The 27,801-nt window shown below is 38.3% G+C and overlaps 1 protein-coding gene across 2 annotated transcripts in view; it reads left to right on the top strand.

Annotated features, from left to right (window-relative positions):
* STK3 (serine/threonine kinase 3) overlaps positions 1-27,801 on the top strand; it is a 144,711-nt gene that overhangs the window by 19,045 nt on the left and 97,865 nt on the right. For both annotated transcript variants that reach the window (XM_030011546.2, XM_030011545.2), the window contains exons 5-6: positions 14,465-14,629; positions 15,060-15,227. In XM_030011546.2, the coding sequence (XP_029867406.1) occupies positions 14,465-14,629; positions 15,060-15,227 (333 nt within the window). The remainder of the gene's footprint in view (positions 1-14,464; positions 14,630-15,059; positions 15,228-27,801) is intronic.

The following is a 27,801-nucleotide window of genomic DNA, read 5'->3' on the forward strand; positions in this document are numbered from 1 at the left end:
ATGTTTAGTTTAGAGCTGGTGAGGAAGGAGGTGAACAGTGTGCCACTGATTTGAAATAAGTGATAATTTTAATTTGGAAGGGACTTCTGGAAGTCAGCTAGTTGAATTTCCTGTTCCAAGGAAGGTGAACTTAGAAGCTTGATTAGGTTGATCAGGACCTTGTTCAGCTGAGTTTTGAAAATCTGAAAAGGGGGAGATTCAACATCTCTCTCTGCAGCCCTGTGAACTTCTTGTATCTAACTGAACTTCCTTTGTGACAATTTGTGACTGTTGCCCATTCCCCTTTTTCTCTGCCACTCTGAGAAATGTCTGCCTCTGTGAGGATTTTTTTTTTTTTTTGTTATCCCCCCTTCAGATTGTTTAAAAATGCATTGAAAATATCCACTCTTCTTCAGACAAGGCAAACCTTGCTCTGTCAACTTGGTACGTCATGTGCTCTAGCCTCTACTGCTGGACTCTCCAGTTTGTCAGCATTTCTTTTATAGTAGCCTGAAACTGTGCACAGTGTTCCAGATTTGGCTTTACAAGTGCTAAATAAAGGGGAATATTTACTTGACCTGACTTGCTGACTGTGCTTTCCTAATGAAGACCAATATATGGTGAGCCTTCCCTACTGTGAGGTTATATTGCTGACCCATGTTCAGCTCATCTGCAGAACCTTTCCTATAGGAACGCTACCTGCCTTATTGATCCTCAGCCCATACTGTTCATGGCATGGGGTTCTTCTGTCCTAGGTGTGGGACTCTGCCTTTGTTGAACTTCCAAGTTTGTTGTCACCTTACTTCCTCCAGTTCGTTGAGGTCCCTCTGAGTGGCAGCCCTGCCTTTTAGTGTATTGATGGCTTCCCGCCTGTTTCATGTCATCCACAAACATGATGGGGGTGTATTCCAGCTCACTGTTCAGGTTGTTGATGAAGATGTTGGGAGTATTCACCCTAGTGTCAACCTCTGAGGAATATCACTTACAGCTGGCTGTTGGTTACATTTTGAACCACCATTGAGCCTGGCAGTCCAGCCAGTTGTTCTTCCACATCTTCTCTGATTCCCCAGATTGGGCTAAAAGATATTGTTGGAGACTGTCAACAGGCTTTGTAAAGTCAAACTAAATGACATCCTCAGCTCTCTCTTCATCCTCATAGTAAAGTGGCCAGGTTAATTTGGCATAACTTCCTTCTGGTCAACTTGTGCTGGCTGTTTCCGATCACCTTTTTACCCTTTGTGTGTCTAGAAATAGCTTCTATGGGGATTCGCTCCATAATATCCTGGGGACTGAGGATAAGCTGGAAGCCTGTAATTCCTCAGATCATTCTCCTTCCCCTTCTTGAAGATGGTGTCATAAGGGAGATCCCCTGATTGCTGTAACTTTTTAAAGCTGATAAGAAGTAGCCTTCAGTTGGCATTAGCCAGCTCCTTGGCACCTTTGGATGTGTCTCGTCTGCTCCCGTGGACTTGTATTTGTCCAATTTACTAGAGTAATTGCTAACTCATTCCACTCTGCTACTAGGCAGAGACAGCTGAGACCCAGAGAAACCCTACTAAAGACTGATGCAAAGAAGATGCTTAGGACACTTCTACATCTTTTGTCAATAGATTGACCACCCCATGTAGCAGCAGGCCAACACTTTTTCTTGTGTGTTTTTTTTTTTCTTTTCTTTCTCTTCTTCTGCACAGAGACCAATACAAGCTCTTTTTGCTATCCTCTGTATTGCTGTCCAGTTTCAAATCCAACCTAGCCTTGTCCTTCCTAATTCCACTCCTTAGTATCTTGCTCTTTATAAGCTTTGGCTTTTGCACTTTAGCTCAGTCAGGAATTCCTAGTTCACTCAGGATGGCCTCCTGCTGTGCTTGCTCTTTACCTTGCATGTCAGGAAGGACTGTTTTCATGCTTTGAGGAGGTTGCCCTTAATGCTCAACTAGCTCCTCGAGGTTCCATTGCCCTTTAGGGCAGCATGCCCTGGGATCCCACTTAGTAGTTCCTTTAACAAGCTGAGGCTTGCTATCTGGAAATCTGGTTCTGCTACTTGCTTTTGTCACTTCCCTCCATAACATAATCTCCACTATCTCACAGTCACTTGCCAAAGCTGCCTCTGCCATCCCTGAGGAATTCTTACTATACTCCATGAGTAGCTGGTCTAGTGGAACGCCTCCTGTAGTGGGCCTGTACAGCACCTGCAGTAAAAATTATTACTGCTCACTCCTGGGGTTTTTTTGTACCCTGTCATGTTGCCCTCTCAAGCGGTATTGAGGTGGTTGACACCGCCCCCCCCCCCCCCCCCCCCCAGCCCCGCGAACAGTGGCCTATGATTGGAGGCTTTTTCCAGTGCTGAGGATGACTTAATCTACTTCACCTTTTTGATTGGGTGGTTTTCAGCAGATGCCATGATGGCATCCACCTTTTGGGCTACCCTTCTGATTGTGACCTATAAACTCTCAACAAGTGTAAGTGTTCCATAGCAGAGCTGCATGTTTGTGTAGAGCTCAACCCTGCCTATCCTTCCTGCTTGTTGCTTGTGAGGAGCCTGCATCCATCTCTCACAGTATGCTGGCTGTGTGAGCTATCCCACTGTGTCTAATTCTGGTGACGACATAGCTCTGCAGCTGTGCATAGGCTGGCAGTTCTTCCTGTTTGCATCACAGGCTGTATACTTTTGTACACAGGGTTTCAGATGTACCCCTGTCTGTCCTACTTTCTCTTAAAGGGAGTGAGAAAACCTCTTCTGGAATCCTGTCCAATATGTGTTTCCCCATTCTCTGTTCCTCCACTTACCTGAAGGCTTTGGTTTCTGTTCACTGGTGAACCTTGTTTAAAGGTCTTCTCACTAGGTTAGCAAGCCTGTTGGCAAAGATACTCTTGACCTCCTTTGTCAGGTATATCCTGTTTCTCCCCAGTAGCTCTCATTCCTTTGAGGATCCTGTGTTCATAAAACCACTAATGCTTTGCTGTTGTTAGCAGGCGTGCTGGAAGGTGGTGATCTGCAGATGCACCTGCTTCTTCTTGAGGCTTTCCCCTTGTCTGGCAGGATCAAGAAGACCACCACTCTGACCCTTGTTCACTTAATACAGATTATTCAAGGTGATGATCACCAAGGTGATCTCCCTTGGTGATGCTGTCAGGGCCAATGGGGATGGTGTGAACAGGTGTGTAGATTGTGAGCCAACTGATCTATTTGTAAATATGTTTTATATAATGGTAAAGTTGTTTCTAGATAGTGACAACTCAAGTGTTTCCTGTTTGAAAGGCATGTGGTTGTATTGTTTTAACTGACCTGTGGTTAGGACTTCCATCTTCCATTGAGGTTCTTGACCTTATTCACAGTGCTTTGTCAAAAAGGGATTTGAAGAATGAAACTAACTAAATTGATCACAACTGTGTGTAGACATGACAAATGCACGTCATTGTGCTACTGAATCATAGTTAAAATCTGTTTTCCCATGTTACCTGTACTTAGTACAGTGCTGAAGAGGCTCTGTACTGTTCTGCATTACTTCCAAGGTTGTGCTCAACATCTGGTTAGCCAGCTTAGTACTTCATAGATATGTCTTATAGCAAGCTGGAACTTGGTAGTGAAGAACAAGGGCTAAGAAGTCTGACTTCCATATTCTAATCAGTTCTTGGTCTCTCTATGTGTACTTATTAGTGCTTGCTAACGTTGAGCATGTGACCATGGGAGATGCTTGAGGTTTCCTGAAATAGTTTTCCATGCAAGCCACTAGATACATTTTAGATAATCTTGTGTTGCTGCTAGGCTATAGTAATTTCAAACTACAGGTAGAAGAGACTGATTTGTTAGCACTATCTTGAATTATCCTGTATAAAAATGCTAATTTAAGGAGAAGAAAAGATGGGGTCTGTTGCATATTATATTCAAGAAACAAAAGTTATTTTATGTGCAGCATGACTTGGGCTCAGTAAGAAGAATGGACCTTGCTGCCTCACTTCCTTCATATGATCCTATGCCTAAGTTGTTATACTTCAGTAAAACTGGTAATTCTGCAATGGTAGTGAGTTCTTATTCCATCCATTACCGTAATATTGAGATGTCCCCTTAGTTAAAATATAGGAGGAAGAAGGGATTATCTCTATTAGTTTGAGACTATTACTGAAAGTCTTAGACCAAACCTTGTCATCATAAGTAATTTAGATGTCATGATCTGGTATCTCACTCAAGACATAGGCTGTGACTTTGTTTGAAGAGCAATGTCTCCACACAGAACATGCAGATCTGCTTTAAAAAAAGAAGTCTGAAATGTAATTGCTCTGAAAGTGAAGCTCAAGGAAAGCGGCTTCAGGAGACTGTAGTCTTGCTGAAGTTTGTAGCAGGCGGTGGGAACCAGAATCTAATGTTGACTTCAGGCTAGAGTTGCAACCATAACAACTCTTTATTCCTCTGAAGCTTTCTGTCTTAATTCATAAGTTATACTTCAAATATTACAAGCGGGATGGGTATTGCAGTAACTGTCATGTCTTCTTTCCTGCTCGCTTGCTCGTCTCTCCTGCATCTCAGCCTATTTTTAAGTCCAGCCTTGTCCTTACATAAATGAAGACTGAGGTATGTGATTATGATAAGATCAGTGATGTTCGAGCTTCATAGCTTCTGATGGAAGAATGATTATACCATGGCACCTTTATTTGCTGAGAGTGGACTTACCCAGTGTGCTTGACCTAATCAGACTGTTTAGATGCAGTAATCTCATACTTCCTGGAAGCATCAGGCTTAATATGCATGTATTACTTAGTGTAAAAGAGCAGCTGGGAATGGACTTAGCAGTTAAAGCAATACAGCTGACCCAGACCCCTTCACAGGCACCCTCAGGGAGGAGAATGACTGTGAGCAGAGAACCTGTAGATGAGTTGTCCCAACAGCTGCATGGATTAGGTAGTATGTGATAGACTGTATAAATGCACCCTTAAGTCTCCCTTATGCATGGCATCCATAGCCAGTTAGACATAAATATGTGGATTAGCTGGTCTCCTAATAGATGTGGAACATGTGGATTTGCTACGATCTGCTTTGCTCCAAATTTCCATTTTAAAGATTGGCTTCATGGCTAATGTTTTTATGTAGTTGTTCACCTTTATGATTCATATTCATTTTTATATATGACTTGCATATGGTTTTGATGATGAAGGATTTGAAGCTGCTTCATGGCTGACTCGTATTTAGAGGGTAGCACCAACCCATCAAAGGGACACAGCATACAGAATTAGAACTAGCCAAAGATATCAAGCAGATAAACGTTCCACAGGATTTTAAATGAGGATCTTGACACAACTGGAAATCAGAAACAAGGTAGAAAGATAATGACTGAAGTTATACTAAGGTGCAAGGTATAGAGCATGCTATACTGGTGGAAGAATGATGCTGTGTGTTTAAAAGCTTAGAATAAAATAAACCAACTGTTTTAACAGGAAACGTAATACCTATATGGTTTGATCAGGATTAGTATGGTATAAGAACCATACATCCAGACCAGGATAGCAACATTGACTGTAACATATTCCTAGTATTAAAATACTAAATAATTTTGTTTCTTTTAATTGTTCTGTGTGGTAGTTATCAATGGCACTGCTTGTATGTCAACATCAAACTACTGTTAGAACTAGAGAATACTGGATATTAAGTAGATGGCAAGTTGTGTGCTATGACAAGGTGTATTATGGGCTGATTCTGTACTTACCTGTTTCCCTTGTAAGTTGAATGTCACTTGCAGGGACACAGGCACTACACTACCTACGTAGTGACTTTTAACTATCCTTATGAGGAGAGCCTGTGGTTTAGGGTAAAGAAGGGAGGAGACATAAATAGGAAGTATTCTGATATGGATTTTAAGAGTTTCTTTGTGGTTTTGTAAGACTTTGTGAATAATTGGAGAAGCTTTGGATCTGTTTTTGTATACTTTGGTTCCTTGTTGCCTCTAACAATTGCTTGGCTCAAAAAGTGTATCTGCCTCATCTATTCCCCCAAATTGCATCAGGCTTACATTAGTTTATGGGCCATCTAGTCTCTACATGATGTAAAGAAGAACTATACATTGTGTTTTGTTGTGTTTAAAAATAAAAAAGTGTGTTATATATTTCCCAACAAAACAGGTTTTTCATCTCTTGTATATATGAAGACATAAGCCACTGATGCATTTAGGTAATGTATCTTCAGGAATACGTCCTTTTAATACAAGTTTAGAATGATGGAATGCATTGTAAAATCCAAATGGTGTTAACTGCTATGCTCATCACAGGGGAAAAAATAGAATAGAACAGAATAGAATATTTCAGTTGGAAGGGACCTACAACAATCATCCGGTCCAACCTCCTGACCACTTGCAGGCTGACCAAAAGTTCGAGGATGTTATTGAGAGCCTTGTCCAACTGCCTCTTAAACACTGACAGGCTTGGGGCATCGACCACCTCTCTAGGAAGCCTGTTCCAGTGTTTGACCACCCTCCCAGTAAAGAAATGCTTCCTAATGTCAAGTCTAAACCTCCCCTGCTGCAGCTTTGAACTATTCCCATACATCCTATCCCTGGATACCAGGGAGAAGAGATCAGCACCTCCCTTTCCACTTCCCCTCCTCAGAAAGTTGTAGAGCAATGAGGTCGCCCCTCAGCCTCCTTTTCTCCCAACTAGACAAACCCAGAGTCCTTAGCTGCACCTCATAGGACATGCCTTCTAGCCCTTTCACAGCTTTGTTGCCCTCCTCTGGACACATTCAAGGACCTTCACATCATTCTTAAATTGTGGGGCCCAGAAGTGCACAAGCTACTCGAGGTGAGGCTGTACCAACACTGTGTACAGCGGAATAATTGCCTCTTTTGACCGGCTGGTCGTGCTGTGTTTGATGCACTCCAGGATGTGGTTTGCCCTCTTGGCTGCCAGGGCACACTGCTGACTCATACTGAGCCTGCTGTCGACCAGCATCCCCAGGTCCCTTTCTGCAGGGCTGCTCTCCAACCACTCCTCTCCCAATTTATACTTGTGCCTGGTGTTGCTCTGTCCCAGGTGCAGAATCTGGCATTTGGACTTGTTAAATTTCATGTCACTGATGATTGCCCAATGCTCCAATCTATCTAGATCGCTATGCAAGGCCTCTTGTCCTTCAAGAGAGTCAATAGCACCTCCCAGTTTGGTATTATCAGCAAATTTACTAATGGTGCATTCAACTCCTGCATCCAGATGATTGATAAAAATACTGAACAGAACTGGCCCTAGAATTGAAACCTGAGGAACACTACTGGTGACAGGTTCCCAGCCAGATGTAGCCCTATTCACTACAACCCTTTGATCCCTGCCCATCAGTCAGGTCTCCACCCAGCACACTGTATACCTGTTCATCCTACAGCTGAACAACTGTCATGGTTTAACCCTAGCCAGCAACTAAGCACCATGCAGCCGCTCACTCACTTCCCCCCCACCCAATGGGATTGGGGAGAAAATTGGTAAAAGAAATAAAACTCGTGGGTTGAGATAAAGGCAGTTTAATAGAATATGAAAAGAAGAAACTAATAATGATAACACTAATAAAATGACAGTAGTAATGATAAAAGGATTGGAATATACAAATGATGCACAGTGCAATTGCTCACCACCTGCCGATTGATGCCTAGTTAGTCCCCGAGCAGCGATCCCCCCCCCCCCCCCAGTTCCTATACTAGATGTGATGTTACATGGTATGGAATACCCCGTTGGTCAGTTTGGGTCAGCTGCCCTGGCTGTGTCCAGTGCCAACTTCTTGTGCCCCTCCAGCTTTCTTGCTGGCTGGGCATGAGAAGCTGAAAAATCCTTGACTTTAGACTAAACATTACTTAGCAACAACTGAAGACATCAGTGTGTTATCAACATTCTTCTCATACTGAACTCAAAACATAGCACTGTACCAGCTACTAGGAAGACAATTAACTCTATCCCAGCTGAAACCAGGACAACAACTTGTCCAGAAGGATGCTGTGAGGGACAGCATCAGAAGCCTTACTAAAATCCAAAAAACCTGCATCTGCTGCCTTCCCTTCATCCACTAGGCAGGTGACCTTATCATAGAAGGATATCAAATTAGTTAAACAGGACTTTCCCTTTGAACCTATGTCGACTGTGCTGGATGATTGCATTGTTCTTTAAATGCCTTCCAGTAGTACCCAGTATGATCTTTGCTATAATTTTTCCAGAAACTGAGGTTAGACTAATAGGTCTGTAATTTCCCGGGTCTTCCTTCTCACTCTTTTTGTGAATTGGAGTAACATTGGCTAGCTTCCAGTTAGCAGGGACCTCAGTCACTAAGTTTTCAAAAACTAAAGCTAGGGATTTACCTCCTTAAGAACACATAACTTGCCTTTTGTTCCGACAGTCAACTAACTTACTGGATATTCCTTAGTAGCTAAATATTTTGCAATTCCTTTATTTTGGGGTGATAGGCAAGCTTTAAATGTAGATCAGTCAACTAAAACAAACCAACCAGCCACCCCTGATTTATTCAAATTGGCATAAATGCACCTAATCCTGCTGTATGGAATGATTTAGTTGTAAATGATACTAATACAGAATCACCGAATGGTTGAGGTTGGAAAGGACTTCTGTGGGTCATCTGGTCCAACCACCCTGCTCAAGCAGGGCCGTCTAGAGCTGGCTGCCCAGGGCTATGTCCAAATGGCTTTTGAATGTCCCCAAGGAGGGAGACTGCACAACCTTCCTTGGCAACCTATTCCAGTGCTTGGTTGCCATCACAGTAAAAAAGTGTTTCCTGATGTTCAAAGGGAACCTCCTGTGTTTCAGTATGTGTCCATTGCCTCTGGTTCTGTCACTGGGCACCACTGAAAAGAGTCTGGCTCTGTCCTCTTTGCACCTTCCCTTCAGATACTTGTACAGATTGATGAGGTCCCCCATGAGCCTTCCCTTCTCCAGACTGAACAGTCCTAGCTCTCTCAGCCTTTCCTCAGAGGAGTGATGCTTCAGTCCCTTGATCATCTTTATGGCCCCTTGTTGGACTCTCTCTGATATGCCCATGTCTCTCCTGTACTGGGGAGCCCAGAAGTGGACCCAGCACTCCATGTGTGGCCTCACCAGTGCTGAGCAGAGGGGAAGGATCAGCTCCCTTGACCTGCTGGTGACACTCCTCCTAATGCAGCCCAGGAAACCATTTGCCTTCGTTGCAGCATACAAAATACTTAAATACCATTAATGTTGTGCAAAAACATCTGCAAAAGGCAGTTTTGGTCTACAGAAACAACGTAACTAGAACTTTTTGTACAGTGCTTTGTGCATCCAGTAAGGGAAGAAATGGTGTATGTGTGGCTCAGCTGCCATACTGCCATAGTTAAATAATGTTTGTGGTTTTAGAAGTAATTTTTTTGAGAATTTCGTATTTGTGTAAGTGTTTTCAGTGGTATGCATAGGTGGTTTATGTTCTGCAAAAAGTTAAATGGCACAAACCCCAAGAAATTAATAATTTTGAAAGATTTTTTTAAAGTCTTTTTTTGTTGTGCATGGTAATGTTCAATATGGCAGAATATTATTTTCTGAAAAGGTAATTTTGTATAGGGAAGGGGAGTGTACTTTCTTGACTTGTTGAGTAAGGCAGGAAATTCATTGCATCCTTCTAAATATTATATTAGAGCTAAACATTTTGTCTGTGTATTATTATGCATACACTTGGCTGTGTTTAGCAATAATATAACCAGGAGTGACTTCAGTGACTGCATCGAGTTATATAGATGATGATTATATATATGTCTGTATATATATACACATTTTATGAAGCACAAGTAGATGGATCTAGGACATCTGGAGTTGGGATTGATGTGTCTCTCAACACTTAGGGCAGAATAAGCCTGTTTTCCCTTCTTTTTCCCCCGTGCTTCCCTGTTACTGCTGTTCCTGACAAACACTACTTGTGTTCTCTGTTTAATTCTTATAGGTAACATTCACTTCTATGGGCTTTTCTGACCATTGTGTGTATTTTGATGTTACTTAAATACTTCTTACTTTTGTAACATGTAGCCATGCTAGAGTTTTCCTTTACTGATGGTCTCCAGGTGGTGTATCAGGCTGCAGTCCTCTAGAACTCACTCTCTTCTGGTTTGCCGGATTCTCAGTCCATAGCTTCTTCGTCAGCCTTTTGGTACGGGTGTTCTGTTCCCCTCTCCTTTTGAGAGCTGGATTTTGCCATGCAGCTGCAAAAGCACTTCTCCATCTAGAGCTGATCCAAAGATCTCCATGTGGCTTAACCACTAATTTTTCAAGAACTAAAGCTAGGGATTTACCTCCTTAGGAACACAACATACTGAAGAGAGACCGTCTCTGCAGAGCCTTCTAAGCACAATTTCTTGTAATACTTGTTTCTAGGTGAAAGCAGGGAGTAAGTTGTATGCCTGTCTTGCTATACATTTGTCAGTGCTTGGGATCATTTTTTGATTCATGTTCAGGATGAACTGCATGGAAGTCTTTGGAGATTCAGGACATTGTATTGTTTCTGAACGGGGGTGGATTTGGCAAAGCTCTGGCAGAAAGTGTTACACTCAGCATGTCATAAACTGTTCATGATACAGTATTTGTTAATAACCAGATCTTAAATTGCCTGTAGCGTGAGTCTTAAGATAATCAGTTTTAGTGTACTTCACCACAAAATTATTACCTCACATAATGAGGATTATCTGTTTCTCCAGATATCCTCCTGACCATACTTCAGTTTATCTTACAGTTGATTTAAAGTCCCTTCTTGCTTGACTTCAGATCACATAGATGGTTTTACCCTTGGCGCAATGACAGGAAAGCTGTCTTGTTTGAGCTGTGTGTAACAGGGTTTTCAGTTCTCCTGGCATACAGTCCTTTAAGCGGCATAGCAGTCAGCATAAAGTAGCACAAATAAAGGCTTTGAGCAGTGTGTCGTGAATAGAAACACTGAAAGATCTTGGAGATAAATGACAGGCAAGGAATGCATAACGTGCAGCAGAGGCGGTAACTGCTTGCTGTGGAGCATGGACCTAATGCCACCATCAATTTCGTCCTCTACTTGCATAGGGAAAGGCTTATAAAATCACTGAGACTCTTTAGGTATAGCAACACATGTACTTATTTGGAAAGCAATGCCAACTGGAGCAGTTCCTACTCTGCTACATCCTTGTTGACTATGCCATGAATTGAATCAGGGGACTGATTTGTTGGAAAAATAATTTGGCAGACAGGTTTATTTTTAACTAGAGTCAGTTACAGTTGTTCAGTGGAAGGGCTGACACACAGTGGGAATTACTGCTGTAGGTTGCAGTGAAAGGAGGGACTGGAGCTTGGCTCTGCTGTTTAAATAAATGTATGTGTAACTGTGCCCTTGGGCTCCACGCCCAGGTTTTATGAGACTGGATAGAATCTGGAATAGGGAAGTGGTTCTGTTTGTTAAAGAATTAAAACTTGTTATGAGCAACTCAAGTGCAGATAATATTGCTGACTAATCATTTTTTCCTTTCTGTTGAGTCATTCTGTTGGCTTAGAATGATTATGAGTGGGTTTTTTTGTTTCTTGTGGGCTTTTGGTGGTGGTTGTTTTGGAGAGAGGTGCGGATATGTACCAACACTTTCAAAACTGAAACTGGAATGAATTGCTATTGCTTAATTTAATTTCTATGTAGGATTGGAAAAGTAGAGAAGGAAGGGAAAAATGCAACCCAGTGTTGCAGCCAAATTAGAGTATTCATTCTTAGTTTTGCAGTTTCTTGCATTTCTAAGAGTATGTCAAGTTCATTTGCTTAGTTCTTGTAATACAGTATCGACGTAGTGTAATTGAACAGCATTTCAGTTGCATGAATAGTTTCTTTGTATTTCCTTGAGAAACTGCATCACATGGAATGAATTGTGTGTGTGTTTTTTATTCTAGAATAAACGTTGATGAAAATCTGAGAAGTGTTCTCAGGGGGGTCTGGTACCTGCAAAAGATTCACTCTTACTGTTTCTCTTATAAGCCTTGTTCAGGAGCTTATGTATTGCTATTACCTTGATCTAAAGCAAAGAAGGTAAACAACTGTGCGAACTGATGACTTAGTAGTCCATGTAGTTTTTGAAGCAGATAAATGGAAATATGTGTCAATTATTTTTTTTACTGTATTGTATTTTCTTTGGTAATGAAATATCTGTCAGCTTGTTGCCAGTTGATATTTGCAGCTTATTGTGTCATTTGTGATAGTATATGAATTCTGCAATATATTGAAGTAGTAAATAAGAAAAGCGTTTTGGACTGCCCAGTCTATGCCACCTCTTTATTTATAGTAGGTGTTTAATCATTGGTAATTTTTTTTTTTTTAGCTTTAAAACTGAAGTTTGTCTGGTCAGCTTAAAAAAAAAAGTCAAGCAAGAGTTCTTAGTGTTTTCTCTGCGATGCTTTTACAGAGTTCAGTAAATATCCCTGTTGCGATTTTTTTTTTTCTTACTCTTCAAATTTCCAGTTTTCTTTCTCAGTTTGTATTCAGTTACTTGACTAATTTGAGAGTACCTTTCCATTCATTCTGACTGAAAAATAAACAGCAAACATGATATGAAAGAGAGCTGGGTATAACTGTGCAAAACGTATTGTTGACTTCAGGAACTCTGAAGTTCTAAAGAGCCTCAACTCTTCTACCTTAATTCTCAGAAGTAACTGAAGGCCATGCTGTTATTAAGGAACATGAAGAAACCCACTAAAAATTCAGCATGCCTGTAGAAGATAGTATTATGCACTGGTAAGCATTATGTAAAGGAATATGGTTTTTAGAGACCAGAGGATATTAACAGCCTGCACATAGTGGTAGTTGTGCTTACTAAAATGTGGCTTGTCTTATAAAACGTATTCAGGGCCAGCTATGTTAAGATTTCTGGTAGTTCAATTGTACAACTTTATAGCGCGATAGTAACATGCTATATTATAGCATAGCTCATGTGGATTATCTACACTTAAGAACTAACACGAAATCTTTGCACAGACAGCAAACTAATTAACATTGTTGGTAGATACTTAAAAAAATATCGTATTTGTGGCTGAAATTGAAGAGCCATATATTCAATCTGTTTGTATTTTCCTATGAGGATATCATCTAGTAATTGTTGAGTGATGCAGGCAATTTAAAAAGAACCCAAAAGTTCAGTGAGCGTTCATTCTCTGCATCAGTTGGCAACAAGAAAAGAACGGTGTAAGAAAAAGCCTGTAGCATCTGATTGGCATCCATTCTCAATCATTTCTGTAATTGTCTAGAATTAAAGGAACAAGTGATAATAGTTACTGGCACCTTCCAGCATAAGAGTACCCTGACATCTTAATTGTCCTTTTTCAAGGCTGAGTAGGGTTTTGGGAAGGTCAATGGGGCCCCATCTGTATGGGTGTAGTTCTACAAGTTTGTGTCAGTACGGAGCACAGGCAGAGTGAGAAATACTTATTTTCAAAAATTAGCATTTATTTACATTCCATATAAAATGAAGGCACTAGCCTTAGAAGGAATGGCTTACTTGACAGACTTCGGTAAAATTTGGTAAACTAGTTGGGAACTGTTCGGGCATTTGTAGTTTTGTATGCTATATTATCTCCCTATAGATAATAAGTAGCAAGCTATCCCTGATGAATATATTTTTTGCAAACTTTGTGATAAATAATTATTTGGCTATTTTCTGTACACCTTTATCCCTTGCTTTTTGTTTTGTGGTTTGTTTTCTTTTTTGTTGTTTGTTTTTTGTTTTTGTTCTTGCAAAGAAGCTTGTAATTCATCCTATCTAACTTGTAAATTGCTGGCAATGAGAAACTAATAGTAGTGCAGTCAGGAATAGCTGGTGGACAAAAGCTTGATAGTACTAGCTTTAGACTTAGCAGGCATTTTGTATGTAGGAATTTGAGAAATAAAGAAAACATTCCTTTCATCTCTTTCCAAATGTAGGACTGTGCTAGTTTGTTGGGCAAACTGTGTAAAGAACTTAAGGGCATGGATGTTTGAGGAATAGCTTTAGCCTTCCACATTAGAGAAAGGGCTATCTCTTTTTCCAGGGAAGTATTCTGGTGTGTGCCATCTAGTCCAGTGGTGACCACCATTACCTTTGTTTTGACAAAGGTAATGCATAACTTGACAATTAGTGTGTATGATCTTAGTGATAAATGTATTAGTTGTATATTGTAGAAACTGTGCAGCAGTCTTTATGAAGGATCTCAGCGTCTAAAGAATAGTAACTTTTGATTGACAGGCAAGAGAATATTGCATATTCTGTCATCTGATCTGTGTCAGTCAGCCCCTTCTCTAGTTTGGTAGCTTGCTTGCTCTAATTGGACTGTAAACATGTAAGAATCTAGCTATATGGATCAAGTTAGTAGATCACAGTTTTGAATTGTAAATGCTATTGGGCATATTCCTGTGTTAAAATAGTGGAGTTATGTTGTCTGTATTATTTATAATAATCATTATGGAATGATCATGTTTTAAATAGTTTTAAATAGACTCTATGTGTATACCTGAAAATGGTTCTATGTTTTCTTGCAGCTAACAGAAGATGAAATTGCAACTATTCTGAAATCTACTCTTAAAGGACTTGAATACTTGCACTTTATGAGAAAAATACATAGAGATATAAAGGCTGGAAACATCCTTCTTAACACTGAGGGACATGCAAAATTAGCTGATTTTGGTGTGGCTGGCCAGTTAACAGTAAGTACCTGTGGAAAGATGATTTAAAAATGCTTTAGTACTCCTAGCCATGTTCTTTTACTTTTGTCTTTTTTTTCTGCCTTGAATTTTGTGTCTGAGGAGTGACTAGTGGCAATGGTAGAGCTAACATTCTTTATCATGAGTAGTATTTAATGTATTGCAAAGCTATTTAGTTTTCAATTGTTTATTTTTGTAACCCAGTGTATTTTAAGTGCCTGATCATCCCACTTTAAACTTTTGTTTGAGGTTTATGATCATTGTCACCTGTTTGGCCTCTGTAGGCCGATGGGTTGAATCTGTTTCGTCTTAATTGGAAGTCACTACCATTTGACCTTTGGGTGGCTAATTTCACTTTTAAATATAGAATTAATATCAAAAGAATCTGAAAATAAGCATCACTGTTTTAATCGCATAAATAATATAATTACAGGATACAATGGCAAAACGTAATACTGTTATAGGAACTCCATTTTGGATGGCTCCTGAAGTAATACAAGAGATTGGCTATAACTGCGTGGCAGACATCTGGTCCCTTGGTATCACTTCAATAGAAATGGCTGAAGGAAAGCCTCCGTATGCTGATATTCATCCAATGAGGGTAAGTGTGTATGGTGGTGTTTTCTTGTTTGTTATATTAAAAAACAAAAAAACCCCGAAAAGCTCAAAAAACTGATACTGGAATCAGGGAACTGTGCATTTATGGACAAGGATTTTAAGACTAAGGATTTTTACTTGCTGTCTTGCTTCCTATTTATTGCAGTTTGCCTGTGTTTTGACACATCTCTGTAAGGTTTTAGAATGCTTTTATCTCCATTTGAGAGAAAGCTAAAGCAGTAAGTGCTTAATTGACTTGAAGGCAACATCCTAGATCCTGTTCCATACTGTACTTGCACTTGGAGAGTTCCATAACCAAGAGGCCATCCTCCTTTGAGAGGGAGTTTTGAAGTAAAGATGACCTAAAGAAGGATTCAGAATTGTCCTATGTGAGCACTGCTAATATTAGTAACCCCTGACAGTTTTTATATATTACTGACTCTTAAAGTCTGTTGCTGAATTAGTTTACTTTTTGCAAAATAAAATGTAAATAGAATTAGTTGCTTTATGAGAAGTAGCAGTTATAAAGGAATTACTTGGAGAAGTTCATGGGGAACAATGTTTATCTAGGAATAACTTGCCACTGTTAGTCATACTTTTATTTTTTTTTTAAATGAGCTATAGAATAGCTACACTGATTGCACTGAGCATCAATAAATACTCTGTTCTTGAATTGTTTATATCTAAAGCCCATTTGGTATTAATAAGGCACTTTATATTGCTAAAAGCAGATTTTTTTCATCTTTGTGATTTGCTGCAAAAACGGCATGCTTACTAGATTATTGTATTCAGTTTTCTTTTGCTGGGGCCTCATATATCAGGATCTTAATATAAGGAAGCCACCACTGTTCAAAGAGAAGGTACTGTTCATATATGATTACTGTAAGGTGACCCATATATGAGTTCCAGTGTATTTAGTGCTGTTGGGTTCTTGATTTTTGTTTGTGGGGTTCTTGATTTTTGTTCATGTGTGCTTTTTGGAGCAGAGATGTTTCCTGAAGTTTTATGGCAATGTGCAGCTCAGTTAAAGCTAGTGAGTGTTTTGCAATTAGAAGCATTACATAATTTTGGAAGCAAAACTTAGGAATTTTCCTGTACCATATTATTTTTCTTTTCTGTGTAATTAACAATTTTAAAATTATTGTTCAAACTGAAAATACTCAGATGAAAGCTGAGAACAAAATAAATATCTCTGAAGCTTGTTTTTGATGGGAATTTAATTTAAGATGAATTCACATTTAAAAATATTTTGAAGAACTATTGATTACAAATTAAATACATTTGATCATGCTGGGGGTTTTGGTTGTACTTTTAATGAAAATGTCTTTACATCTGAGTTCATTTTAGCATCATTATATGTAGTAGTACTAGCTGTTGAAAGGCAGGGACTACATTATCAGAGAGGATTTTTATACACATAACAATAGCTGCTTATAAATCAAAAGTCATTGAGTTTGAAAGCTTGTGAATCTGTTTAATTCTTGTAATCAAATGAATGCTATCAAAGGCCAAAGTAATTTAACACAACAATTCTGGATTACATAGAACATGTGTTCTTGTTAATGAATTACATTATGGTTTTTAAGGGCTTGTATGCAGTTAGTACTCTTTTGTATATTTGATACCTACAGTTTTTCTTAATTTTTATTAGTGAGTTGTTACAGTGGTTAACAAGACATACACAGATTTAAGTTGCAATAGTTTTCCCAGTGTCATATGATATAGCTTCACAAGACTTTTGGACATATGTAGATGCTTTCCTACTTTGTTTTAGTTGTGACACAGAATTGATACAGGCAAGCATGAAAGCCTGGGCAAATTTTCATTGCTTTTTCTAGATGTTGCTGGAGTTCTGTGGTATTTATGTAAGGCACAATTTTGTTACTTGGGAATGCATGTTGAAATTACCATGTGCACTATTTTGCTGTAGGCTGGTTGGCACTGCCACAAAGGTAATGCACTGCCAGTAGGCCATTTCCTTGTCAACTGCATTTACAGCTTAATAGAAATATTACATGACTTCTTTAAACAAGTGTTTTGGCAGAGAGGAAATAGCAGATTCCATGCAAACAAGCATAGCTTCCTCTGCTTAACCACACTCTAGCTACTCCAGAGAATTGTACTAGTTTCAGCTGGGAAAGAATGAGAAGCAGGGGGTGCAAAATGGAATTTCATGTCGGGGGGAAAAAACAACAGGTTTCTTCTCTTTAAGTATTCCTGTTTTAGTATTTTTGACTGTGTAAGTGTCATCAATGCTATTTCACTTGTTTCTGCTGCAAACCTGAGTTCAACAAAACCTACAGTTGTCATGCTTGGTTTGAGCCTCAAAGGTCAAGACCATTTGCCAGCCCAGTAGGTCTAATGCTTTATTCACGTAAGAATTACGGAATGCCTCACATATTCGATATCAGAGTCCTTTTGTGCTTTTGCTGATGATGAAAAGTGAAACTTCTGTATTTCCTCTGAGTTTTCATCAAAGAAGGACTGTTTTCAAGTAGTTTTAAAGGAGGAAAAAATACAGACGTCCTCAAGGTTGCCCTAAAACACGGTGATACAGCCGTTAGAAATAGCAAGGAATTTGCTGATAAGTCAAAAATCACTCAAGCCTGGATAACTTAATGCATCCAGCAGGGCTAAAAGCATGTCGATTGCAGTGGTCTGCAGTAGCCAGGGTTAATGTGGCTAACAGTGTTTGCATCTGCCTTTGATTGCTCTGCTGGGATGAACAGTTATGAATTTATAGTAGAGCTAATTAAAGAGGGCTTCACTGTGGTTCTAGAGCAAGACTCAATCTCCTACTCTGAAGCTGCAGTGATATGTTTTAACAGCTGTGTTCCCATGTCCCCCATTGACTGCAGCATGTATGATGTCCTGTAGTGATAAAGTATTTACGTCCTACCACTGTCTGAATTTAATTCAAACCATTAACTGCTTTGTTCAATCTCTCCTCTTCATGCAATATCTGTCTTTATTATTTCTGTTTATTTCTGAAGTCCTCTTTTTTTTTTTAAATCTATAATAGAGGCATAAAAATTGGCACTGTTCTGCTGTAGTAGTTGTGATTTTGCTTTTTGGTAAAAATTGGTAACATGCTTTTGAAATACCTTCCATGTTTGCTAATCAAGCCATGATCTCAAATTTGTCATGTAAACGAGTTATTTCTGGTGGAAGATCCTTTAAGCTGCAAAGTTTTTACTTGATCATAATCTACCTACTGCTGATACTTGGCTTTATTAACAAGTAGATTAACAACACTTTGCCATAAAGCTAATCTTAACCCTTAAGAATAGCTGGTTTTTGAGATCCTTTCTCTAGGACCACACTTACCAAAAGTTTTCCTTATATTCATGCAATGACATGATCACTTATTGCTGTGAGGCTGTGATTTTTATTATCAGTTTAAATCAGTATGGACTGCTGGTTATAGAGACAGCCTGTCCTTAACTAGGAGTTTCTGAATTTTCTGATAAGCAAACACTAGTATTTTTGTGGCCTCACATGGAGAGGTAAAAGGAACTGATCTTGTGAAAAGTTAACCTGACAGAAACCTGCTAGAACTGAGCCAGGAGAAGTTGTAGGAGCATGTAGATGGACAGGGGAAGTGGGCTGAGTGGAGTTACTGCATTTGGCCACAGCCATGCCCTGAGCCTTGTAGACCAACTGTAATACTGCAACCTGCGTTTTATAAAATTTGCTCTTCTTTGTAAGGTCAGCACTTATGAACAGGTTGGTGTGCTTCAGATAAATGCTGGTAGCTCTCTTCTAAAAAAAAAAAAAGCAAAAAACAAAAAAGCACCACAAACCAAAAAAACCAACAAAACCCTCAAACTCTTCTTTCATGCTTATCAGGCAGCTGCAATAATTCACGTTGCTGTGGTATGGAAGAAGCTGGTGGTAGATGTTTTTCAACGCTTCACAGTATTGGCCTTTGTTTCTTTATGGTGAGGTTTGTTGGAAATGGACATGTGGGCATCACATGTTCTGCAGTGAATTGGAGGAAGCCAATTTGAACTGCTTCCATTTGCCTTAAGTCCAATCATGATATTTATTTTTCCATGGCACTTACCCAGATTATCCATGCCTCCTGCTTAGCCTGTGTCATTTCCACTCTGGACTAATCTGTTTGTAATAACCTTTTATTCCTGTTGTATCTTATAACAATCTACCATTTCCCAGTTTTTTATTCTCAGCATATTGCATTAAAACTGGAGATTGAAGTGAGAATTATTGCTGTGTAAAGCTGTAAGAACCAAGAAAGGTGTCGTGTTGAACATTGCTGTCTGATTGAGACCAGTTTTTCAATCGTTGAGAAAATGGTTTCCTCTGTGCCTTTTGTGCCAGAAGTTGAGAATAGGGAAAAAGAAAACTAATTCTGGCGATGTCAGATGTCTTTCTGTATAGTCACTCTTGTGTTTCTTCTTTCCAACAGATGGAATTGTCTCATCCGTTTCTATTATTTTCTTTGAGAGTTAACCTATCTTATCTCAGCATTACTGCTTTTAATTTAGAGTAGGTTTGTAAAAGTATATTATATCGTTTTCTTATTTTAGTGCTTTTGCTTATCTTTAGAAAAGGGTTTGAGTTAACTTTTAAAAGTCCTTTTCCTTTTAAGAACTTCCTATGAGGCACTTTTTGTTAATTTGTAACTTGAGATCTTGCCTGCTGTTTCTAGACAGAGTGAGCTAATATTTAAAGAGATTTAAAATATGGATTTTTTGATTGTACATTACTGTTTATTATTTTACTACCTCTTCAGAATCTTGTGGAAGAATGACAGTGAGCTGTAGTAGGACTCAGTGAGCGTGATTCCTCAGGGAGGTCATAATTCTTCAATATTTGTGTTGTGCATTCTCTATTATGGTAGTTCCCTTACAATTAAATATCCTATGTGTTTTTTAGTGACTTAACATATTAAGATTATTTAAAAATAGTTAAATCTCAAGTCTTGAAAAAAGCATGTGAGACCCTAACACATCCAGTTCTTTGAATGGTAGGAATGCATATAGTTAAAAGAACAAAAAAAAGTGACTTCCCCTTCCTCTGGATCTTCCATTGTGTCTTGTCTTGTCTTTCTTAAAAAATCTGATTTCTCAGGACAGGATTTTAGCCTGTGTTGTCTTACACAATACCATAGTCATTCTAATGGATAATGTGTGTTTACAGTGGGGACCTAAGACACTGATGTGATATAGCTGAGGCAGTAGACTGGAATTGGAGAAGCATGTGTCTTGCTGCAGGCTTCCCAAAGAGCTGTTGGAAGACCTTTCAACCTCTCTAGGCTTTAAATGGAGTTTTTGTGTTTGCTTTAAACTGACCTAAATGCAGGTGATGGCTGCAAAGGGGTGGTATTCCTACCTGTTTTCATGCATTTTCATCGCCCATTTCTGTTGGAACTAGCATTTAGGTGGCCACATGATAAGCTGGATCAGAAAATTGATTCATCTGGAAACTAACCGAGTAAGAAGCTTTCACTGGTATTGTTAACATGGTGCTTGGACTAGGTGGGGACAAAAATACGTGGCTGGAACTGGTAGGAGAATCGGATAATCCCTTTTTGGGAATCAGCCAAGTTGATGCTGAGGTTGACTTAAAGTAATTGCAAAACCAGAGTCTCAGCTGTCCATTTGTAAATGTATTATGATTAAAACTTAATAATTATTTAAGGAAACTCCTGTACACATAAGTACATCAAAGGTCATAATGTATCCAGATACTGTTATGTTTAGGAGCTATAGCTGTAGGTGCACCGCTGCCATGCTGGTTTTGCTGCTCTGGATTTCATTTACCTTTTGAATGCAGAGAGAGTCTGAGGGAAAGGAAAGAGACTGCTCTTCCTTTTTCTGATAGACTCTTGAGTGTCTACAGACTGCAGAGCTTCTCTGGAGACTGCACTTGCAAATGCCTGTTGTAAGGGACAAACTGACTTTTTTGTAGCCTGTCCTACCAGTCCTTTTGGACTTTTTCTAGTTGGGCGTATCAGTAAAATGAGACAGGGTTCTAGACCTTTCATGGGTAAGTATCCACCCAGAAAGCCTTCCTCCTTCTCCACCTCATCTGTTCTTCCCATCTTTAAATGCTATTGCCATGGTACAGCTGAACTTCATGGGGTAAACCTCCAGTGGCCTTCAGTTTGCATGCAGCTAGAGGCAGGTGTTACTTCATAATGTATTTGCCTCTGTGCTACTAGTTATAACCAGAATTTCAAATAGGTGTTGTAACTTCATTCAAGAAAAAAATGAGCACAATTAATAGCAGACAGTATTTGTCTAACAGAAAATAAAGTATGTTCTCTATATAGATTGGGAAAAAAAGAAAAAAAAATCAATGTCAAAGGACTTGCTTCCCACATAAATCACTGTGAGAAATGCAACTCCATATGGTAATAGGATATGTAGCACTTTGAGAAAGTAGTGGTATTATGTGGTTCAAACCAGTTGCACCTATACTGATACTGGTGCTGATCTGAGTATTGTATCTTTGGTAGTTTTCTTTTTTTTGTTCAACAACTTTCTTTTCAGGGTTGAACTCTAAGGAAGTGTGACTTTATTTAAGGGTTCTTAAAAAAGAAAGCTTTAAATTTTCATTTAAATATGCTGCTACTTCAAATCAGTAAGCAGCCTGTCCACCTGCTCTGATCAAAACATGAATAATGGTTGTATGGCGATTTTTGCATGAATAAAAAAAAGATACTTCTTTCAACAGTAAAAAAAAAAAGTGCCAAATGCTTTTTCATTCAAGATTTATTTCTCTTGTAAAAAGAAAAAAATTAATTTTTTTTTTTTTAACCTTGAAGAATGATCAGTGTTTGTAGTGTGTGAACAGACCTCTTTACCTGAGCTGCTTCTGGTGTGGTGAGTTATTGCTGAGGTGCAGGCCAGTTCCTAACACCATGTTCATGGCTTAGCTCCTTTCAACAAGTCTTCTGGAATCAAGAGATGATAAATGTTGGGCAAATTAAAATAAGTAATTGTGTACATTTGAACTTGCACGTCTGTGTGTATTCTGTTTTTGTGAGCAAATACTTGATGTGCATATCTAGATGAGATATTTGCATAGACTTTGCTAGAACCGTAATATCTAGATATTAGATCTGCTGGTCACCAGGAGAGTTGCTCTTTCTGTGAGTTAAGATGCCAGTTAGTGCTTGCTGTAATTGTAATCAGAGTTGGACTTGATTGCTTATTTTGTCAGCATTCTTCAATAGGTATGTAAATGCAAGTTTTTTATGGGTTGTTATATGTAACTTAACTTCAGGAGGTACATTTATAAGTTTTCTGGAATACAATTAAAGCAACTGTCAGCTATTGCTTCAATGTCATTTTTCCTAGGTGAAAAGAGCCAGTTTTTAGGTACTTGGTAATTGTGTCAGTCTGACATTAGTTTTCACTGTGGCTGAGTTATTTTTAGCAGTGGATTGAAACTAAATGACGTGCGAACTGTGGTCCTGCAGAAAAATCATTGTTTGTCAGAGTTGCACTTGTGGCCCATGGGCAGACTGCTCATAGAGCTGCAGAGATCCTGCTCTATAGATTTATTATTATTTTTTTAATTTCAAGATTTATATGGATGTCCGAACTTAAAGTTATGATTTATTATTTTAGTTAAAATGTGCTTGGTGTTCACTTATATATGTAGGGTGGTCTAGGGAGGGTTCAGGTGCTTTCCTCCTTAGGCTCCTATACTTTGTGGAAATGCTGGGCATAGATACAGGCATAGTACCCTTTGAACATTACTTCTTTTTTAGTGTTTAAAGCCTGCAGGATTCATGGAGGAAGCGAATTTCAAAAGGATTTCATTTGCGTATTTGCTTGTGACCAGGCCTTCTATGGACTCGCTGTAGAGGAGACAGTGGGGAATATTCTGATGAGTGAGGAAGTCAACCCAGGCAAGTGGCCCTGGGGTATATTCCCATTTTTCAGCATGCCTAGCATTGAATTTCAATGAAAGTTGAAAGTTCCTGTATACCAAGCACGGCTTATCCAAAAAAGATAAATAGAGTAAAAGAAATAATATGTGAGTTGTCCTCAGACTGTGAAGACAAGTTTAGAGGCGTCTGGTTGCAAAACATATGAAATAAAGCTTGTGATATTTTACTTATTTTCTTAAATTGCAATTGATAATTCATTGCTTGACTTTACCAGATTCAGTTACGTGTATTGAGCCTCCTAGAGAGTGATGTGCTAGCATGACAGCATCCAGTTTCCAAGACTTGACAGCTTGCTAGGCAAAGGGATAATATGCTTAACATCAGCCCATTTCATGTGGAGAGTTTTTGTAATACTCTTGTGAAAGCAAGATAGGAAAAATACCATTTGTCCTCTGGCAAAACTTACAGATGATAAAAATTTTCTCCCTAATACTCCAAGGAACTTTTTGAAGAGGTTTTGCCACACTGCTTTATCAGGAGCCTGTACTCCCTTTTTCCCACAGAAAAGATTGACAGATCTCTCTGGTTTATGGGACTCTTGAGAGTACAAACCACATAAAAGGCTGGATACGTACACTAGTTCAGTTCTGTTTCCCTAGAGCTTTGCAAAGGTGTGGAGAACTGGCCTGATAATCTAATTTCTTTTAATCAAGATACTACCATGTTAGTGTCTGGCTCTTCATAGAGAGGAAAAATGATGTAGAGCAGGATGTAAGGAGCAGAAAAAAGTAAAAGATGGGGATAATGGCAAACAGGGTTGGGTTGAGTTCAGCTTTAGAAATCCAGAAGATGCTACTGAGGTAAGACCGGGGAAGCTATGTGAAGTCTGGAAGAAGAGCTCACTAATGAGAGGAAATCAATGCTTTATAAAGGTTCACATTCATTCGTATTTATTTGTCTAATCAGCACAGAATTATAGGACATTAGCATTGTTATGCATACTCTGAAAACATTAGATTATTTGAGGTGTGTACGATGATTAAATCAGAAAATGACAAGGCCCTATTCCCATCCACATTAAAGCTTTTGAAAAGTCTACAATCTGATGTATGTAATTGTTGTCTTCCTGTAGGTATTCCTTTTCTTATCTACTCTTCTTTTTTCTTGCATCTCTCTAACTTATTTTTCCCTTCAGTTAAGAGATGACTTGTAAGTTCACATAGTAAAACTGTTGCAATGTAAATAAAGTGCAGTTAAAAGTATTTGTGATTATAGAATCTAGCACAGAAGTTTCACTGTGGTTTAGAGAATGCATCTTCACTCCGTATCACTAGAATTTTTTGGGGTAGAATAAATAATATGTTTATTACTGTTAAAAGTATAAATTCTTTAAATTTTTTGATGATATTGGATTTGTTGGTTGCATATGTGTGCAAAAAGGAAATGTTAATCTGTCATGTGTAATAAAGTAGCAGAAGTGGAGAATATTTGAAATTTGGACTGGAACTGGAGTTTAATTTGAATTAAATAGAAAACATTTATTTCATGCTTCTAAATGAGGATTTAATTAAAATTAAATTAGTTCATCTTTTTAGACTTACCCCTGAATAGGAAATTTGAAACATACTTCAGTTGATGGTTGGTTTTCTCTGACTTTGATTAATCACTTTCAAAGTAAGCAGAGGATCAGTACAGTAATTTCATAATTACACACAAGTGAGTTAACTTGAAACTTTAACTAAAATAACTGTAAAGGAAGTTTGATCTTGGTTAGTTTCATGTAATGCTGTGTATCTTTTGCATATGATTCAGATTCTTAGAAGTGCTAATCTGAAAAAAGGACCATACCATGATACTACCCATTTATTTGCAAGATACTTTAATAGGGAAATGTTTGGCCTGGGAATATTATTTTTCAAAGATGTTGGAACAGTAAACAGAGGCTGAATGCAGCCATGAAATTGATGGAAGGATTCCTGATGACTTGAGTGAGCATTGCATCAAGCCCTACATCTGTACGCATTGTTAAAGATTATTTGATAGAACTGTTAATGTAGGTAAAGCCAGGAATGTATTCAACAGACCTAGTGCAGCATAGGTTAACATTATTCTCTGCTTCTGAGCTGGCTGCTTTCTCCCTGGACAAATGTTAAAAACAAACAAGCAAACAAATCCCTACCAAAAAGCTCATTCAGAAGTTTCAAATCACTATAGATCTGTTCATGTGTGATGTTAGTAAAACTGTAAACATAGATCATAGTGCAAAGCAAAGCTATTTTGCAACTTGAAAATCTCAAGAAAATTTTATTTGAAATAGGCAATTGGTAGTAAATAATCAAGATGCATTAAAACTAAAATCACAATTTTAATGTTACAAGACTTTTTTATTCATTAAGTTTACAGACATACTTATTTGAAAAAGCCTTTCCATCATTTGTACACATCATTGTATGCTGAACTTATTCAATTTCTTTTTAACTTGTGCTACAGACTTGGAAAATTATTCAGCAAGGTGTTTATGCACAGACTAATGAGAACTCCCTTTACTAAATATTCTACAATATCCTGCAGGATATTGTAAAATATACCACAGTTCAAAACTTTTAAGTGAAGAACTATATATATTTACTACAGATGCTTCTATTTCTTTTTATTTCTATTGTCTTTCAAGTTCCAGGATTAACACAAAATATACAAGTTTAATTTTTATTCAGAGGTCTGGCAGCTAGCTTTATTGAAGAGGAGGGAATTTGTGTATTGCTTTTAATTGAAATAGGTCTATTTGGATTTCTGTATGTGACTAGTGTCTTGTTAAGCCAGAAAAGAACTCGGTAAATAATTTTAAGAGGTTCTTGGAAGCTTGAATCAATGCTTATTTATTGACGTGAATATGTTCATTTTTTCTACTTTGACATGTTTTCTGTCAGTATAGCTAGTTGACTTGGAGGAAGTGCTTTAAAGAGACTTTACTATATCGCCAAATTCTTAACACGTTATTACACTTTTTAAAAGCAAAAAGGTATTTACTTAGGTTTTAGTTAAAGGGATATTTATTTGATTTTTAATCATGTGGGAGAAAACTTCAGTCAGATTGGGAGGAAAATATTAAGCTTCTATTGCTACTTACCGTAAGATTTTTAAACACTTTTAAGTCTATGCTGGTTGCTTACTTTGTAAAAAAACTAAAAAATTGCTTAGATTGAAAGAAGGTAAAATTTGGAATGGAGAAAGCTTATTAAGACTGTATGTACCCTGTTTCTGCCTTGGTATTATATTGCCTTAAAATGTACACTAGGTCATTTTTAAAAAGGATGATGCATATTTAATGGAAGAAATTTATTTATTTAAAAGGAGGGGTTGCCAATCAGTCTAAATTTGTTTCAGTTAAAACTTGATGGTCTAAAGACAACTTATAATCCTTTTCTTGTTATAAAGTATTGTCAAATTTGTAGTAGTATCAGTTAAAAAGTTTATGGAAACTTTGTTTTAAGGTGGTTTAAAATAGAACTAAATCTTTAATTTGTATTTGATGGCACCTGTTTTTGTTTTGTTTCTTCAGCAATACCAGGGGTATCAAAAATTGCCTGTAGACCACCCTGGTTTTAGAGAAGAATGAAACCAGCCTGGCTTTTTCATTTCAGCCTTTTATTTTACTGACTAAATACTTAAACAAAGCTCTAACACACAGTCAGTAGTTTGTGAACTAACTCGAGTGATTTGGGTATGCAGTTTGTGATTTTTGTATTAGAATTTTCTGTATTAATGCCAGTTTTTGTCGTTACGTTATTTAAAAAATGCATTGAGGGACTGTATAGGAAGTACTTTTGATACCCCATGGCAGAAAAAGCTGTGTTTGAAAGCTGTATTGTCTACCTGCAGAAAAGTAGAGTAAAAGTTTGTAGTTTTTAGATAGCATGGTCTGTTTTTAAAGCTGCATGGATCCAAATTTTTATTCCAGATTTAAGTTCTCATTATTGGCGTTCCCATGGGAAAGAAATAAAGCCAACACAAGTGTAACCTCCAGATTTCTACTTTCTTCTGTGCTTCTTTACCATGTCTGAGAATTCACATTGATTATACAGAAGATTATACATATGGCATTCCAAACACCTCAAATCTTAATGGATTATCAGTTTCTAGTTTGTGTTTCAGAAAAGCAAACATGGACGTAATTCTTGGAAATACTGCTTATCATTACCTGCCTACCTGAAAGACTCTGCTTTACCAACAAAAGCCTCCTCTGCAAAGTATATTCCTGAACTCCATGCTATGCTGTTGATGATGAAAAAAAAAAAAAAAAGTTGGTGTTCTGGTGGAACAAATCAGAACTAATGAGAACTTCTGATTTATAATGAGAACTACAGAAACACTGGAGAGTCTGGGAAGTTTCAGGTGTGTTACATTTTCCATTCTCCCCCAGAAATTTAGAATAGTTTTGGAAGATAATGAAGTGATCTGTTCTCAGAGGACTATTTTAATGGGGAGGACCTTTGATGAAGTTCTGTGATGGCCCCTGCAGTACTTCCCACTGTCCTGGTGCAGTGATGTAGGCTTGGCAACAGGGATGGCAGCCCAGTATTCTCTCTGCTGCTCCTCCTTTTTTCATGCTATAAATGTTTACACTGGTAAATGTAAACCAGGTAGCATTAGCAAGCACAAGATTTATGGGCAAACTGACATGCATGTGTTGAAATAGTAATCTATTTCAACT

The sequence above is a fragment of the Aquila chrysaetos genome, chromosome 4 (genome assembly GCF_900496995.4).
Source record: "Aquila chrysaetos chrysaetos chromosome 4, bAquChr1.4, whole genome shotgun sequence".
Classification (NCBI taxonomy): domain Eukaryota; kingdom Metazoa; phylum Chordata; class Aves; order Accipitriformes; family Accipitridae; genus Aquila; species Aquila chrysaetos.